General features: G+C 51.0%; 7 protein-coding genes and 1 non-coding gene across 8 annotated transcripts; 6 read left to right on the top strand and 2 right to left on the bottom strand.

The window, feature by feature from the left end:
• Nucleotides 1–298: 298 nt before the first annotated feature.
• Nucleotides 299–1,389, top strand: BDZ83DRAFT_585976 (alpha/beta hydrolase fold-domain-containing protein; the record flags this gene model as incomplete). The annotated part of the gene is made up of 2 exons (XM_060505898.1): nucleotides 299–693; nucleotides 774–1,389. 2 exons carry the CDS (start codon nucleotides 299–301, stop codon nucleotides 1,387–1,389), a joined length of 1,011 nt encoding a protein of 336 aa, XP_060361192.1.
• A 278-nt stretch (nucleotides 1,390–1,667) lies between these two features.
• BDZ83DRAFT_706718 (endoribonuclease L-PSP) lies at nucleotides 1,668–2,431 on the bottom strand (the record flags this gene model as incomplete). The annotated part of the gene is made up of 3 exons (XM_060511530.1): nucleotides 2,039–2,431; nucleotides 1,792–1,949; nucleotides 1,668–1,734 (listed from the first exon to the last, which is right to left on the bottom strand). The coding sequence occupies exons 1-3, from the start codon at nucleotides 2,201–2,203 to the stop codon at nucleotides 1,668–1,670; spliced, it is 390 nt and encodes a 129-aa protein (XP_060361193.1). The 5' UTR covers nucleotides 2,204–2,431.
• Nucleotides 2,432–3,390: 959 nt separating this feature from the next.
• On the top strand, nucleotides 3,391–5,700 carry BDZ83DRAFT_706722 (major facilitator superfamily transporter). The gene is made up of 5 exons (XM_060511531.1): nucleotides 3,391–3,850; nucleotides 3,926–4,308; nucleotides 4,368–4,646; nucleotides 4,726–5,101; nucleotides 5,159–5,700. Exons 1-5 carry the CDS (start codon nucleotides 3,655–3,657, stop codon nucleotides 5,440–5,442), a joined length of 1,518 nt encoding a protein of 505 aa, XP_060361194.1. The 5' UTR covers nucleotides 3,391–3,654; the 3' UTR covers nucleotides 5,443–5,700.
• A 410-nt stretch (nucleotides 5,701–6,110) lies between these two features.
• On the top strand, nucleotides 6,111–8,207 carry BDZ83DRAFT_586031 (heterokaryon incompatibility protein-domain-containing protein; the record flags this gene model as incomplete). Its single annotated transcript, XM_060505906.1, has 1 exon — nucleotides 6,111–8,207. The coding sequence occupies one exon, from the start codon at nucleotides 6,111–6,113 to the stop codon at nucleotides 8,205–8,207; it is 2,097 nt and encodes a 698-aa protein (XP_060361195.1).
• Nucleotides 8,208–9,709: 1,502 nt separating this feature from the next.
• On the top strand, nucleotides 9,710–11,122 carry BDZ83DRAFT_755519 (tryptophan dimethylallyltransferase-domain-containing protein; the record flags this gene model as incomplete). The annotated part of the gene is made up of 2 exons (XM_060514627.1): nucleotides 9,710–10,950; nucleotides 11,014–11,122. 2 exons carry the CDS (start codon nucleotides 9,710–9,712, stop codon nucleotides 11,120–11,122), a joined length of 1,350 nt encoding a protein of 449 aa, XP_060361196.1.
• Nucleotides 11,123–11,855: 733 nt separating this feature from the next.
• On the top strand, nucleotides 11,856–11,946 carry BDZ83DRAFT_t234. Its single transcript has one exon. It is a non-coding gene; the product is annotated as a tRNA-Tyr (tRNA).
• Nucleotides 11,947–12,792: 846 nt separating this feature from the next.
• Nucleotides 12,793–13,930, top strand: BDZ83DRAFT_633068 (uncharacterized protein). The gene is made up of 3 exons (XM_060509009.1): nucleotides 12,793–13,286; nucleotides 13,348–13,565; nucleotides 13,649–13,930. The coding sequence occupies exons 1-3, from the start codon at nucleotides 12,827–12,829 to the stop codon at nucleotides 13,784–13,786; spliced, it is 816 nt and encodes a 271-aa protein (XP_060361197.1). The 5' UTR covers nucleotides 12,793–12,826; the 3' UTR covers nucleotides 13,787–13,930.
• A 9-nt stretch (nucleotides 13,931–13,939) lies between these two features.
• On the bottom strand, nucleotides 13,940–15,101 carry BDZ83DRAFT_760246 (uncharacterized protein; the record flags this gene model as incomplete). The annotated part of the gene is made up of 2 exons (XM_060515160.1): nucleotides 13,940–14,804; nucleotides 14,844–15,101. The coding sequence occupies 2 exons, from the start codon at nucleotides 15,099–15,101 to the stop codon at nucleotides 13,995–13,997; spliced, it is 1,068 nt and encodes a 355-aa protein (XP_060361198.1). The 3' UTR covers nucleotides 13,940–13,994.
• Nucleotides 15,102–15,950: the final 849 nt, after the last annotated feature.

Here is a 15,950-nt window from a genome sequence, read left to right on the forward strand (position 1 = left end):
TTAAGCTTCCCGACTGCTCCACTAACCGATAAAGCTCCCAGCATAATCTTACCATTGGTGACAGACTGATCATCCAGCGACGGACCCTCGGGCGGGGTGGCACGCTCGCAACGTTGGCTGAGCAGGGCGTCCAGCCGGTGACCGGAGCTCGGAGGAGTTTGCCGGCTAAAGACGTCTGTTGTCGACAGCTTGAGCTATCTGCTTTCGCACAGCTAACAAGTGAAGCTTAACAGTAATCTGAGTGTCTCCAATAGACCGTTCACCAACTATTATCACCCTTTGCGAAAACATCGCCAACATGCCCGAACCGCCCTATCCCCTCCACCCGTCGGTCGTCGACCGCATCAATCCCGAGTACAAGGAATTTTACAACAAATTTGTGTTCGACAAGCAAGTCGTTCACCATCAACCCATCTTCGCGTCTCGTGCTAGCGGCACTCTGATCCCCGGCGCCGGCCCTAAGCTCGAGGTCTCCAGCTCAGAGGATTTCACTATTTCGAGGAAAGAAACGAGCGGGCCTGATATCCTCCTGCGAGCTTTCACGCCCTTGGGAGAAATACCGGCCAAGGGATGGCCACTTTGCTTTTGGTTCCACGGAGGTGGTTGGGTCTTGGGCAACATTGACACGGAGAATGTTATCGCCACGCACCTATGCAACCGGGCGAAGTGTGTCGTTATTTGCGTAGACTATAGGTGAGTAGATTACCATAGCACAAGATGACGCAGTGCCTGGAATATGAGTTGCAAGAGAGCCTGCTAACCTTCACTTCCAGACTGGCACCAGAGAATCCCTTCCCTGCGGCAGTCGACGACTGCTGGGAATCCGTCCTCTGGGCCATCTCCACAACCGGCACCGAAAAGCTCAATCTCGACATCTCGCGCATCGCGATCGGAGGCTCATCAGCAGGCGCAAATCTCACTGCCATCATCTGCCAGCGCGCAACAAAGCGCCCAGACTTCCCGACCGTGGCAACACAACTGCTCTCCGTGCCCGTCGCAGACAACACCGCCACAGTGGACTCGACGAAACCAGAGCACACTTCGTGGAAGGAGAACGAGTTCACGCCCGCGCTGCCGGCAGTGAAGATGATGTGGTATCGTTACCATTACCTCCCAGACAAGGAAACTTGGGCGCACCCCGAGGCAAGCCCGCTGCTGTGGGAAGGCGAGTGGTCTAGGTTGCCTCCTGCTGTTGTGATTGTTGGTGAACTTGATGTTTTGCGGAGCGAGGGCGAGGCTATTGGGAAGAAGCTTCAAGGTGCGGGTGTCAAGACGGATGTGCATATCATGAAGGGGCAGCCGCATCCGTTCATTGCTATGGATGAGGCGTTGGAAGATGGTAGGAGGGCCATCACGTACTTTTGCGACAAGCTTATAGAGCTGTTGTGAGGGAAGGTAGACGAGGTATCAATCAGTTCAAATAAGACTCAACAGAACAACGTCGATCTGATTCCTGATCTGAATTAGACCAGTCAACCTCCACGTAAGGTGTGCTTGTTGTTGAGGTCGTAGACTCAATGTGAAGGGTCCACCACACTGTTAATGCCGACATGGAAAGTGTGCTTACCCACGGTCTTCGCGGTTTAGAGACTTTTCCTTTCACCATTGTTCTCATCATGTTTTCGAATTTTTCGAAGGCTTTTACATTCAATAGAATTTCTTTTGAATTACAGGACAGCTATGCACTCAATCTCCACATCAACGTTCAGAGGAAGGGTCCTGACCGCAACGCAACTATCATATCATCTCAGTCATCATCTTCAATAAACTTAGTCAAGGCATCATACTCACGTTCTAGAAGGCTTGATGTCGCCCCAATAAGTGCAATAGACCTCGTTCATCGCAGCAAAGTCATCCATGTCCGAGAGGAAGACATTCACCTTGACGACCTTATCAATCGTGGTACCGGCGCCTTCCAGAACCGCTGTTAGGTTCTTGATGCATTGATGCTAAAATTACCAGTCAGCGATGAGCGACATCGGGGTCTGCTTGAAAGGCATAACAGGGCTGCAGATCATGGAGTGCTGCATGCACATACCGTGTGTGCCTGAACGTCACCGTCGATGATTTTCATGGTCACCGGGTCCATGGGAACGGCGCCGGAGCAGAAGACCATACCATTGGCGATGATGGCTTGGCTGTAGATGCCCGGCAGGGGCTTAGGAGCCTTATCGGTGATAACGGGGGTCCTTGAGGAGGGCATAGTGATCGGTAAGTACCTAATTTGTGCTGGAAAGTTATAGTACGGGTCGTTCTAAATGGTGTATATTTTACATGAGTGCGTAAGTCAATCTCACAGCCTGTCCGTCACCAACGCGCAGTTAAGAATTCATCATGAAAGCTACTAGTCATTCACGGACCTCGTCGATGATCTATCTCATTCATCGTGAGCGACGTCTTCTCAAGGACAACAATGCCTGTTGAAGGCTCCGTTCTCGGATGAGCTTGAGATGCCCGCGGAGAGTTGTGTGGGATCGTCCTATCAACCCCGCAATCCTGAAGTGAGCGGGATTGCAACGTTTCAACAACCCGGATAGCTCATCCTTATCTTCTCTAAGCATCTCACCTATGGGTCAATTCGGAATCGTATTTCTATCCCTGGATCTCGGGCTTCTCTCTGATCCGGACGTCATTCCACTAGGTAGTTATTACGAGATGCTCGCGCCCCAGAACGTGTTGAGCAGGAGTTGTACCCCCACGGACCACTCATCACCGGCCACTTCGTGTTCAGGGCCGGAGGCCGCTTGTTCGGCTCTTCAGTCCTCGTCGGCTCGCCCCACTATGATGGAGTTGCTGCAAGCTTTGTGGATTGCGGGGTGCAGATTGATAAATGGGTTGCTATGTTATAGGCTATCGGCATCTATCCTTATCAAGCCGTATAACTCAAGTGCAGATATGGCATGCTTGCTTTCAATCACACTCTTCAGCAAGGACTTCCAAACAAGAGGTCCAACACAGGATATGGGTTGGCCAAGCCGTGGGCAGTGATTGAAAGCAGCCTGTCGTTGGAGCTAAAGCGGAGGGGTAATAGTTGACATCGAACCCTAAGGACCTCCCGCCCGTTGTTCCAGGCCTGAAAACTAGCGTACGTCCACGGTAGGGTGTTCGACTTTGGTGAATTGAGGCTGTTGCTTCCATGGACTCGATGGTAGCACGACACGTGTGGAAATAAATATCCCCGTCGCAACCCCTCGCCGACCGTGAGCTGACATGGAAGCTGGAACTCAACCAGTCGAACACTTCCTCGCTGGCGGATGGCTGAGATGGGATACCCGAAGAGAGCAGGAGAGTGCGCGTGGTTGTGTGACCCCACTTGGAGTATCACTCTTATCTCTGGCCACCAACGAGCTTGTCTCTCATATTTACGAACCAGCCACAAGGATTCTAGATGACCGGGATGAGAGATACGTCAATCAGGAAAAAGATATGCTGGATCAGCGAATGCTACTCCAACGAACTCCATCCGAAGCTTATGTGTCGTATGTGTCTACTAAGGCACGGACAGTAATGTCCCAGTTGGGGTAACTGTAACCTTGCATTTTTTCCTCCCTCTCCCTCTCGGGTTGCACTACTTGCGTCGCTCAACCACGATTCTTGGACTCTTCTTTCGCATCGTTCCTGTGGTGTAAGCCATAAGGGCCCTTGAGACGCACAATGGAGGCCGCAAAGGACAACAAGATCACCCCAGCGACACGCGCTGAAGGGTCACTTCGCGATGGATCCGTAGATGGCGAGAACGTCAAGAAGAACAACTACGACGACGATGTGGTTCAAGTCGTCGACAAGGCCGCCGAGAGGGCCCTCTGCAGAAAGCTGGACCTTCACATCTTGCCCGTTCTGGCCGTGATGTGTAAGTAGCCTCTCTATCTCGCCTTCAATTGCGAGAGGATGTGCTCGTGATCGCTTACACATAACCGCCTGCCAGACCTGTTCAACGCACTCGATAAGGGAAACCTAGGTAATGCCGAAACCGACGGCCTAAGCACAGATCTCGGCTTCAAAGATGGCCAGTACAACCTCATCGTCAGCATCTTCTTCGTGCCCTTCGTCGCGGCCGCGCCGTTCGTGGCCCTCATCGGCAAGAAATTCGGCCCAGCCATCGTCCTCCCGATTCTCATGTTCACCTTCGGCACGATGACGATGCTTATGGCTGCCGCGCAAAACTTTGGCGGTGTCTTTGCATTGCGATGGTTCCTCGGCATGGCAGAGTCGGCGTTCTTCCCTCTGGTCATCTATTATCTCACTACCTTTTACCGTCGCGGTGAGCTTGCGCGACGGCTGGCTGTCTTCTATGCCGCTTCCAATATCGTAATGGCCCCTCTGCTACCTATGACGTACTTGCGAGTTTCGCGATTAACCCATCGTAGGCAAACGCGTTCTCCGGTCTTCTGGCATTCGGTGTGTTCCACATCACCAACACCAAATTGCATCCTTGGCGATGGCTCTTCATCATTGAGGCCACTGCGACTATTTTATTCTCGTTCTTTGCGTTCTGGTATCTTCCTCGCAGCGCTGCGGAAGCGAAGTTCCTCACGGAGGAGCAGAAGCAACTTGCTCACCATCGCATCCGAGTCGACAGCTCATCCGTGGTTGGTGAGAAGATGAAGATCCGAGAAGCAGCCAAGGTTTTCAAGCATCCGACAACGGTAAGCATCTGCCCCTTCTTCCGGTTCTTTCACTTTGGCCTTCTGAGAAGAAGACTCTTGCTAATTCGCTCCCAAACAGTTCGGCTTCCTCGCCATCGAGATCTGCCTTGGCGTCCCGCTCCAGAGCGTCGGTCTCTTCATGCCCCAGATCGTGCAGCGCCTGGGATACAGCACCATCAAGACGAACCTCTACACAGTGGCCCCGAACGTCAGCGGTGCTGCCATGCTTCTCATCCTCGCCTTCCTCTCGGATTGGCGACGACTTCGGTTCCCATTCATCGCCTTGGGTTTCATGCTCACGTTCATCGGCTTCATCATCTACGCTGCCATTGACGATGTCGAAGCTGAGATCAAGCTCGCATATTATGCGTGTTTCATGATGACCTGGGGAACTTCAGCACCGAGTGTCCTTCTATCGACTTGGTACAACAACAATGTGGTCAACGAAAACCAGCGTAAGTGAAACTAACCACGTTCTGGCCGTCTGCTAGAGACTAATCTTGAGACTGTAGGTGTACTCCTGACTTCAATCGGTGTCCCGCTGGCGAACCTCATGGGTCTTGTGAGCAGCAACATCTTCCGCAAGCCAGATGCTCCAAAATATGCGCCCGCATTGATCACAACGGCGGCATTTGGCGTGGCTGGTGCCTCGTGCGCGCTCGCTCTAGGATTCTTCATGATGTGGGATAACCGAAAGAGAAACCGGGCCGAAGGCGTGACCTTGACTGCCAGTGAAGTCCCGACATCGAAGTTGGGCGACGGACCTAAGAGCCCTCACTTCCGCTGGTTCTTGTAAGATTACAGTGATTATACAATGAAGCGAGCTGTGTTATCCCTCAGCTAAGTGTGAAACCCAGTCAGGTTGAAATACCCCGCTGCGAAGCTCACACGTACATACATTATCTAGTCTATATTTATTATATAGGCCCAATGAACCCATGACTGTATACTGCTTGGCTTGCCTGCACCACCGTGAGATCTATCTCGATGCGATTTGCTTCAAATCATCGCGATGGTATTTGGAATTGAAACGTCCAAATAGAGTTGTGCTGAGTAGACCATGATTGTGACATGGACTGAGGGTTTGGGGCATGATTAGCTTTGAGGCAAAGAGGCTTGGCTAAACTACTAACCAGAAAGAGTCGCAAATTCCCGTTTGAGGCTTTGCTGCAGCCTGGGCGATCACACCACACATCGAGGAGCTGCGGATACTCAGCTGAACATACGACCCACACACTTCTGGGAGGGGGACAGACTATAATATCACACCGCACTTCACTTCTTGGCCACACCACGACACGGATTTCATGGTACAGCAGTGATTTGCCCCAGCTGGCACAAGAGTCTCTCTAAGATCCGTCAGGTCTACCTCATCCAATCCTTCTAGTCCTTCCGTGGCTCACCACTTTTGGTCTGGTTTGGCAACAGAAATACACGGAGGTAGCTCGTGGTGAACTATCAAAAATGTCTGGCCTCATTGAATACTCTCCGGCACAAGCTGGGAAGACTCTCGAAGTCGAACAACTCTCGGCGGATCTCTTCAAGCTTTCATTAACCAGAGACAACAAGTTCAATCTCTTCTCCGAGGCCATCGGAAACTTAGATTCAGGCCGCGGTGAAGCCGACCTCATACTAAGCAACCTCCAAGCATGGTCCGCAGAAGCTGCGGAACGCTTCCAACGACGCACATCAGACGTCATTCTCGACACTCCTTTCCGGCTGCTTTGTTCGAGCCCAACAGGAATCCCGTTCGACAGTCGTTTCGTGATCCGACAATTTCTAGCCATCAGTTACAGTTGGCACAACCCGAGCTGGCCTGGGACACCTCAATCGGTCCCAGAGCCTGGAGGGGTGTGGCCAGTTGGCAAACGCTTTGCCAACGCAATCCTGGAATTACGAGGTCATCCGCGTGAAGGAATATGGATAGACCAGGTCTGCATCAACCAACGCGATGAGTTTGAGCAGCAAAGAGCTATTGCATCAATGGACGTCGTTTACAAATCTTGCCGCAAGCTAGTCGTACTTCTGGAGGATGTCGAGCTCACCGACGATGAGGCTGAGATATTTGAACTGTACGATGGTTATCGGTCTCCATATGCACTCGAAAAAGGTCCCACTGACGACAGGGAAGTTTCGTTGCTCATTTCACTCTACGATAAAGTGGCCGCTGCGCGGTGGTGGCAGCGTTCATGGTGCTACCATGAGTTCGTCGTTGCTGAGCCTTGGAGTGACAAACGACATCAACGAGTCCACAATACTGTTTTCATCCTGGGACTGGGCGAAGACAGGACTGTGACAGTAGAATGGACTACACTGCACGCAATCCTGGCAACAATCACGGTTCAACTTGGTCATCGGAATGAACGAAGCGTCTACCTCAACCCAATCCTTTCCGGGTTCGCGAATCGGACGTCTCCTCGATTTGATAACCCAGGAGGCAAAGCCGGCGTTGTCAGGTCCAGCTTCATGGCGAAGTTCAACGCCATCGCCCAGACGGGATGCCTGATGCCCGGTGACAGGCTCAGTGTGTGCCTCAACCTCATCGGACTTGGTCTGGCGTTCTTCCGATCTGAGGAGCCAACAGTAGACGAAGTGTACTTTCTGGCAGTATTGCTGGCCCTAGCAGCAGGCGAAAAGATGCCCCTGGCTTTCACCAACATGGATCCCCTGACATTCCACGGAAAAGGATCATGGCTTGCTCGACCTATCACGGCGGCGGACACCACGCTCAACAAGTTCACATTGGGCGGCGTCAGAGGGATCCATGCCGTGAGCTTCAACAAGATAGAAATCGACATGGTCTTTTTCAATCGTGGTGTATTGTGGATTTCGGAGCAGGAGCTTCGGCGCACATATGCCATATTCCCAGATATTATACGAAATACTCCGCCGCCGCTCAAAGCGCAGATCAAGATGCCGGAGTTCCAGGCTGAAGAGGATATGGATATGCCGCGACGACGGTTCCTTGCTGCTGTGCTGTCGAGTGGGCCAGACTTGCTGAAGCGGCTTTGGGTCCAACTCGATCGTGAAGTGGTGAAGTGGAACTACAACACGGGCATTTTTGCAGACTTCAAAGTCAATGAGGATCTCCTCCCCAATGCGAATGATTTTCTCAAAGCTTTTGCCAAGAGCGATCGGGGAGGGGTTGGCAGTGAAGGCCAAATTGCAGTCGAAGTTGCCATGGAATTCCTGACATGGATTACGGATCCTCGATCCATCTACTGGATTTCGACGATGGCCTTGCGCCTTCCGTGTGCACGCGACGGTAAATCCGCACTATTGACGGGCTTCAGCTTCACAAAGAACTTCCGAGAGAGTGATATCGACACTCGAATGCGGGTGGCAGTGCCTACAGATCTGCTGCATGAAGACTGCGCGTGGATGAGAGCTTGGTTGTTGGTGCCGGCAGATAATGAGGATGAAAAGGGGGCTTGGAAAGTCGCGGGTAAAACTTTGCTTCTGGGCGAGCCAGATTTATGCGCGGATCTGAAAGCGGAAGAAGAGGATAGGCTTTCGGATGCATTTAGGAGCTTTCATACTAGACAACTCATTGTAGGTTGACTGTGGTGATCAACGGCACAACAACTATACCCACACATCTGGGGCCCATTCTCTCAAGAAACTGTCAGAAGAGAAGAACAACCTAGCAGTTCTTATATCCTCGCCTTGCTTCCGTAGTAGCGTATGAGCCTTGGCGTGTTACTGATGGGCGTCTTGTGCAAGCTCTCGGAGCCCATGGGTATTTTGACTCAGCGGGTAGGGGGAGCTCATCTCGAAGCTCGGACGGAAGACCTACAGGCGATTCCGACACGAGTCGATTGCGCGCTGACGATTACGGGGTTACGGGATGAACGAGACTCAGGGGGAAGTTAGGATAGAGTTGTTGATTGAAGTTGAGAATTCATACAAGGTGTTATGTATCGCGTTAGGTTCTTTTAATCACACTCAAGTGAATAGAGTCTTTACTGAGGGAGGTATGGCGCAAGGTCATCCGCTTATGGAGAGAAAACAGGACAATGGACGAGGGCGAGGACGTTGAGATCGAAGATGCCGAGGTTATTTGCCAGAAAGGGAGACTTCCGACTTTCCGACGGTGAGGGGTGATAAGGAGGCCGTCTGAGCTTGGGATTAGTGTTGAAAAGGTTTGGGATCCCGATTGATTATATGGAGGGGTGTTCTAATAGGGACTGGATGTTGAGGAGGGTGGGTGATGTTAGAAAGAAGAAGGTGGCGGTGCTTTATCATCAGGTTGGAGCTTTTTAGGTTATGCTATCCTCCGATTGCCTTCACTGAAGCACCGAGGGCATGTTCACGGCTATAATGCTGGCGCTTCCTCATAGAGTGTGGACGAATCCGTGAAAACTCCAATCGAAAGCTGCAGTCCTCAAAAGCCGTCGGGGATACTGTGGTCATCTCGGGCCGTCTATCGAAATCCTGGCGCTTATATGGTTTGAGCCTGAAAGCTGGTTGTGTGCCAACGTCAGTATTTGAGACGGAGCCTTGTAGCTGCTCGTGCTTTATCGATCCTTCATGGACCTCCCGCTCAATGCATGTTGATTGGTACCGTCCATGACATGGAAGCCAACATGACATTTCGGACTATCATTCAAGACCTGTCAAGCCGGCTTATCGGGATGGGGCAAAGAATAGTGCGGTCAGATGCTCTCTTTGAGTTCAGTTTCATATATGAGAAATAACCTTTGTCATCTCAACTCCAACAGCCTATCAAGCGTTAATGATTACTTTGGCTTGTGCATACCGGGTCCTCGGACCCGTATTCGAATTTCTCATCGCTCTCCGAAAGCAACTCGGCTTCTAAAGAGCTAAAACCATCTCGAAATCATTGACTTTCTGCGGAAAGAATGCCTCTGGCTGGCGACGTGTTGAAAGTCCTAAAACGGCAACCAGTCGCGACCTCCCTAGCTTCGCCGGCTTTGCCGGCAACTCAACCCATGATTGAACGTCTAAGAGGACACGGGCCTTTCGTAGAGATATAAAACGTTCAAAGAGAAGAGGTGATGGGGGATGTGGAAGATATGAATGCCAAGCAGATAATCAGGAATATGACTGTGGACATCGACAACCTCAACATGACAGAAACTTACCAGTCTACCATTGTCCCCGACGGCAATCGTGCTACGAAGAATATCTCCAACCTCTACAGCAGAGTCGATCACTCTTTCGCCATCAAAGGAAATTCCCAAGGAAAACCACTCGTCTCCTCATGGGATCCCACCATCCAAGACACTCTCTCCTCGCTTCTACGCTGGACGGACTCCTACTCGGCCGAGTCGCAGGAGTACTATCTCAACTTTGCCCGTGAGGTTGTGGTTCCCCGTCTCAACCCGCCTCGCGCGGCCGACTGGCCGCAATACATAGGGACGCATAACCATGGGCCATACGAGCTAAGCATCGCCTTTGCGCCTCATAAAAAGGCCAAAATACGGTTTTCAGTACAGCCGCTGGCTGAGAGCCATGTGGTCGATGACCCCCTAGGGCAAAAGGATCTACGCAAGAAATGTGAAGATTTCGCGTCTGCATGCCATGCAGACCGTGATCGACTGGATGCCTTTTTTGATTCAATCTTCCTCACTGAAGAGGAGCAGGCCGGCCTACTTGAGAAGCATGCCAGTCGCAGTGACACGGCCGGTGCGCTGCCTCAGCAAAACTGTTTCGTTGCGTTCGATCTCGAGCCCGTTGATAGCGGCAGCCCGGCTATTAATATGAAGCTGTATCTGTTTCCGCAGCTCAAAGCTCTTGCAACAGGCAGGGACCTACTAGACGTCACAGAGTCCATTCTGAGACGACTTGCCGGTGGCGATGAGGAGCTGCTAGCATCCTGGGAAATGGTCCGATCATTTCTGACCTCTGATGGCAAGGATAATCTCATACATTTCCTTGCCATCGACTGTCTGGGGCCCCAGATGAAGCCTCGATTCAAGGTCTACACCCACACACATGTTAACTCACTCGCCTCAGCCCGTCGTGTCATGACCATGGGTGGTCGCGTCCCCTCACCGAAATATCTAGATACTCTCTGGCCGCTCCTTATGGATGTGGAAGATGTTTCTCTGACTGATAGAGAGGGACTGCAAAAGCCTCTCCGCGAACCGGAAAGCAAGTACTGTGGGCTTAATCCAACGTTTGAGCTGGTGCCAGGCAACGCAGTTCCGGTAGTCAAGATGTACGTGCCTATATGGCAATATGCGCGCGACGAGCCCGGAATCGTACGTCGTTACCAGCGCTTGCTACAGACGCAGAGTTTGGGGCATTACGATATTGAGCATGCTGTTCAATGCGTCTTGTGAGTACTCAATCTACCCCAGAAGCTCATACTCCTGAGTCATCACTAATTGTATGAAAATAGCGGTGACGAGAGGGACACAAGCCTGCATAATATGGCATCAATCGTCTCTACGGGAGGCGGAGAAAACGTAGCTTTTACCGCCTACCTCGGGCCAAGGTTCTGGGACTAAGCTTGGTCATCAATCTCTGAAACTTTTATGCTCACTTAGCTTTGAAATTGACAATATAGGATTCTTTAATTGCTATGCTCAACTGCACCGTGAAAGTATTATTGCCAAATTGAATGTGAGACGACCTCGGCAAAGGCCTCTGCACGACAGTTGCTCGAAATGATGTCCACGCTTCCCAATATAACCGGGCACGTCATCCACTATAGTTCAGACAAGGGATGAAGATTATCATCTAGGTTTAGACTCAGACAAAGTCGTAAATTGATACATACGTTTGGTTTTGTCCGGCCTGTGTATAATTCACTGCTTCATACTCACTTAATGATTACTTCTTTCGTCTTCATTTTGGGTTTTCAACTGGAGTTCAAAAGTAGATCCGGTCCTGCGCGTCTTTTCAAGTCTTACATGTTCTGCTTACTGTGGACTCTAGAATTCCCCATATACAAAGTCCCAGGGAATTGGACGCTTTAGTTCAGCGCGCTATCGTAATCATACATGTATCTACTAGACTAAGAGATGCTGTGATAAGTCGCCACTGTTGAGATACTAACAAAGTCACAAGTTTGTCAATATTCTTGAGTAGAGGGTTTAAGATATTGTAAATCGATCCATGCACTCACTACCTGAAGCTCGAGGTGGGTAAGGAGGGTCAAGCGGTGGGTCAACGCCAGGCTTCTTGAGGCATTTCTTTCCTGCACCAACCCACACCAAGCAAGGCACAGCCTTGGTCGTCCTCTCCTTGGTGTAGTTGGTTCATCACGTTCGACTGTAATGGTTTATCCCTTGTCATCGAAAGGTCTCTAGTTCGATTCTGGAAGGAGAGAGTATAACTTTTTGCATTGCTTGTATCCCATGCAGTGCGAGTTGACGTAGATACAAATCTTTCTAGCCTTGCCTTGAATCAACCCTATTCCACATTTCCGATTTGCCGAGATAACTGAAATGGGGGACGTACTCACTGTTACCTGTTGTGAAAGTACGTATGTGTGTACTCGGTCAACTCGCACTCTATGGGATAAATAGACGGGTTCTTTGCGTTTGTTCAACCACTTGAGTGAGTGGGGCAAGTTGTGCGACTCTTATGTTCTGGCCGGGGACTTTTAGTGGATGTACAACGCATGCATAACTACTTGATATGAAATGCCACTACCCTTTCAAAGCGATAACCGGAGCTTCTGGGAAAGCGACATTAGACGTGTCCGACCTACCTATATGAGTAGGGGGAGCTGGGCGAAGTAAGAATGACACCAATCGTAGTAACTTTTGCTCTGGGATCCCGTGCCAGGTATTGATGTTTAGACAACTCACCTGTGTCATCAAACAGTTGACTGACAAACGGCCTTTGAGCACGATTTTACCTCAATTTATTCTGAATGGTGTTGATCCAAGTCTATCAAGAGGACATTCTTCTATGCGTGTGGTTGAGTTGATATGGTGTCACATTAGGTGCCCTACGCTCTGTTTTGACTTCCAATAAAACTGCATTGGATGGTAGGAGCACATCTATTGGCATCATTCGATCTGGTCTTGGCTCCTGCATCTCAGTCCTATTCAAAGAACCCCTTACATCCAATAGGCGTGTGCCTATAGAAGTGCACCTGACACCCTCGCGTCTCCGACCGCGTGTTCCCCTCATTTCCCTCAGTTCACGTGGATCTTCGCGTCAACAACTTCCACTCAGTCAAGTACACGCGCACTCTAACCATGGCCCGACGCAAGAAGCGTAGCACCAAGGCCGAAAACTTCTTCTATAGCCACGATGAACTTGTATCGCTCATTAAGAAACACTATCAACTGCTGATTGACATGGCTTACTTCGAGCCCGAGGATGTCCGCTGGCCACCAGAGCCTGCGGGATGGTCCGACGAAGACCTGAATGTGAACGCCTTGCAAAAATTAGGTCGCGACATCAAGGTCATTCAACTGCTTCGGCGCATCCCTTATCCCCGCAAAAAGAACACCGAGGTCTATTTCGCCTCCATGGCTATTTCCTACTTGCATGAGCACTGGCAGCCCGAGAATGGCCGCCGCGTCAACTGGCACAAGAGGTCCTTCTGTGCTCTTGGCCTGGCGCCTTTCGACGGTCCAATGCCTCCGCATCTCATCACCCTAACATGCGAGGAGTCGGAGATAGGAATCACTTGGGTAATTGATACCGATCGAGGTGAAATCAAACCCTCTAAGCTTGCCAGATATGTACTGATCTACTGCGTCTCATTTGTCAGGCTGTGTCTATCCTCACGCGGATGAATACTACTTGTTTGACGACGAGCCTGCTGAGGTCGACAAACAGCAGATATGGTGGCTCAAAGCAAAGGCTCTCTCGTTTAAAGAATTCTTTGACAAGATTCGAACACAGATTTCTTCTCTAACACTTGTGCCGGCTCCTGCGGCGGGAGATCTCGGGAAGAGCATTTTGAAGAGCGGGGACTCTGGATCGGAGGTGAGCGTACACGTGCATCAACTGGTGAATTTCTCTCCATATGCATAAAACGTGAGTGCTGACCTACTTATGACATCTCCTAGGGTATCAAGAACTTGTATTATGAGTGTGGCTGGCCGGAGACTTTGCGTAAGGAGGAGTTCCTCCAGAAAGTTGTATCAGTGCGTGAGGCTGGCATGCAAGAACTATCACGTCGATATGCTAGTTTCCAGAACTCTTGAGGTAGTCCTGGCATACTTCAATGTTATTGAACTCAACGAAGTGTCGGGCAAGGGAATAGACATCAGGCACCTTTTTGGATACTACACGATGACTTGTCCACTTAACTCTGTTCATAATTCGGATCAAGAAATGCCAAATGTGAGCTCGCTCTAGGAGACATTATTTCGGTGACCTTTCCACTGTTGTCTTGTGATTTGTTATTGTCACTTAACTCCTATCATCTTGCAAAACTTTGTTCCGCGGTGGGCGTTGCCATTCCAGCGTGATGTTGCCTTTCTTTCTCTCGTTGCGGCGTAATCTACTCCAATCCGTTTCCAGCTGGACAATTTCATTTCCTTTCTTATCAACGGCGGTGTACTCTCTTCTCGGAGTTTGGAGCGGAGGCCAGTCGATTGGCTCCGGCGCTTCAGTATAAACAGAAATACCTCTCTCTTCCCGCCTCTTTTTCACCCAACGATTGAGATATGATCGATATTCCGACACCGGATGATCGAGCTGTACCTCTGGATGCTTGGGCCATCTGGACAGCCCTTGAACATCATCCGGGTTCTGTTCCTCGTTGGGCACCTGCCTAAAATGGCCATCGCGAGTAATGATCTCGTACAGTGTGAATATAACACCATTGACATCGTTCCGAGTTTCGATATAGCAGGGACCTCCGATGCGGCCCGAGAAGTTGAAGTCAAATAGCTGCAGGTTGTCTGTCGACGGGTCGACTAGTAAATTCCTTGTCGCAATATCTTGATGCATGATGCCGTGCTTCAGATTGAGAACGTCCACGACATTAGTCAACTGCTCAAACCATCTGAGTTTGAACACGCGGGATTGGTTATCTTCAAGTGTTCCGCCAGGAATATATACACTTGTGAACCCAACAACGCGGCCCTTAAGTTCATCCACCACCAGCCGATCGAAAGGAACAATATTTGGGTGCCGAGGGAGACGCATCCACAGATTCAGTTCATTCCAAACCCTTTGAATGAACTGGAAAATAAAGTAGTATTTGAAGACGACTTTCTATGGTTCATTGTCGTTTGGATGTGGCTGATACGACACAAGATCAGTGTCGGGACCGAGTCGATTAATTTCCTTTAGCTCAGAACGAATGATTGTTCTGATACCCTCAGGACGTTGAATTTCCTCTAGAGGCGGATAATGCACGCAAGAGGTTTCGTCATCTTCGGGGTCGTTGGACATGGAAATCAAATTCCCTTGTGGAGAGACTTTGATTGCGTACACATCAGCTGGGAGAGTATCGATAAAACTTTTGAGGATTTCCACGGCTAGATCCTCGCTTTCTTGCTGCTCATCCATGGTGACTGCTATTATTCTTCTCTGGTCATCACTGAGGATGTACCATGTACTGGGCCCAACTTCCCTCTCGCCTAATTTTTCTTGGCATCTGCTGTTAGTGAATGAGTGAGCCTACCACCAAATTACTAACAGCCGAAAACTCTTCACCTCCCCTTGCCGGAGCCCGCATCCGCGATGGCCTCACAGCCGCCGTCGGGCACCGGACTGATGTCGGCCGACCAAGCCGACCCCGAACCAGGCTCCGGGACACCTCCGGAGCCGAACCCCACCTCAAGAGCTAAGCGACGCCGCGACGCCGAGGCACAGCCGACCCGGCCCAGCCTAACGGGAAGCCAGCTTGATGCCACCACCGACGCCCCTACCTCGGCCGAGGGGCCCGCAGCCTCTACCGCATCTGCTCCGAGCGGATCTGCCACAGGGTCCGTCTTGACAGCCCTTGCAGAAGAAGCTAGACAGTACGAGGCACGGAAAGACGTCTTTCTGACCATTGCACGGTCCGTCGACAGCGTTGTCGCCAGCTTTGACGGTTCTAGAAAGCAGATCGCGAAAGAAGCCACTGCCTATGTCATTCAAACCCTCAAGAGACTGATCAATCACGAGACAAGCCCAATAGCGGCCCGGAGTTGGGCGGCTGTCGTCGCACCGATGGCGGGCAACACCACTGCGGCGACCCGGAGCGGCCAGAGCTGCCAGAGCTCTGCCCGCCCGAAGGCCACACTCCCCGCCGAGGATCAGCCGCAGGCGCAGCCGAAGGAGGACCTCCGCATCTTTGCCCGCGTCCCGGAAGAAAGCTTAGCGGCCGCTCGGAAGATCGCACCGTTCGCCGTACGACAGATCGTCTGTAAGGCC

Source organism: Colletotrichum acutatum, assembly GCF_030867785.1.
Source record: "Colletotrichum acutatum strain CBS 112980 chromosome Unknown BDZ83scaffold_102, whole genome shotgun sequence".
Taxonomy (NCBI): domain Eukaryota; kingdom Fungi; phylum Ascomycota; class Sordariomycetes; order Glomerellales; family Glomerellaceae; genus Colletotrichum; species Colletotrichum acutatum.

What these genes read in the sequence shown, in the direction of transcription:
- BDZ83DRAFT_633068 (XM_060509009.1), top strand. Translation starts at nt 12,827, where the DNA reads ATGGCCCGACGCAAGAAGCGTAGCACCAAGGCCGAAAACTTCTTCTAT. An exon ending in GGTAATTGATACCGATCGAG is followed by an intron (nt 13,287 to 13,347) that starts GTGAAATCAAAC and finishes CTCATTTGTCAG; the next exon opens with GCTGTGTCTATCCTCACGCG. An exon ending in GCGGGGACTCTGGATCGGAG is followed by an intron (nt 13,566 to 13,648) that starts GTGAGCGTACAC and finishes GACATCTCCTAG; the next exon opens with GGTATCAAGAACTTGTATTA.
- BDZ83DRAFT_706722 (XM_060511531.1), top strand. Translation starts at nt 3,655, where the DNA reads ATGGAGGCCGCAAAGGACAACAAGATCACCCCAGCGACACGCGCTGAA. An exon ending in TCTATGCCGCTTCCAATATC is followed by an intron (nt 4,309 to 4,367) that starts GTAATGGCCCCT and finishes AACCCATCGTAG; the next exon opens with GCAAACGCGTTCTCCGGTCT. An exon ending in TGTGGTCAACGAAAACCAGC is followed by an intron (nt 5,102 to 5,158) that starts GTAAGTGAAACT and finishes TTGAGACTGTAG; the next exon opens with GTGTACTCCTGACTTCAATC.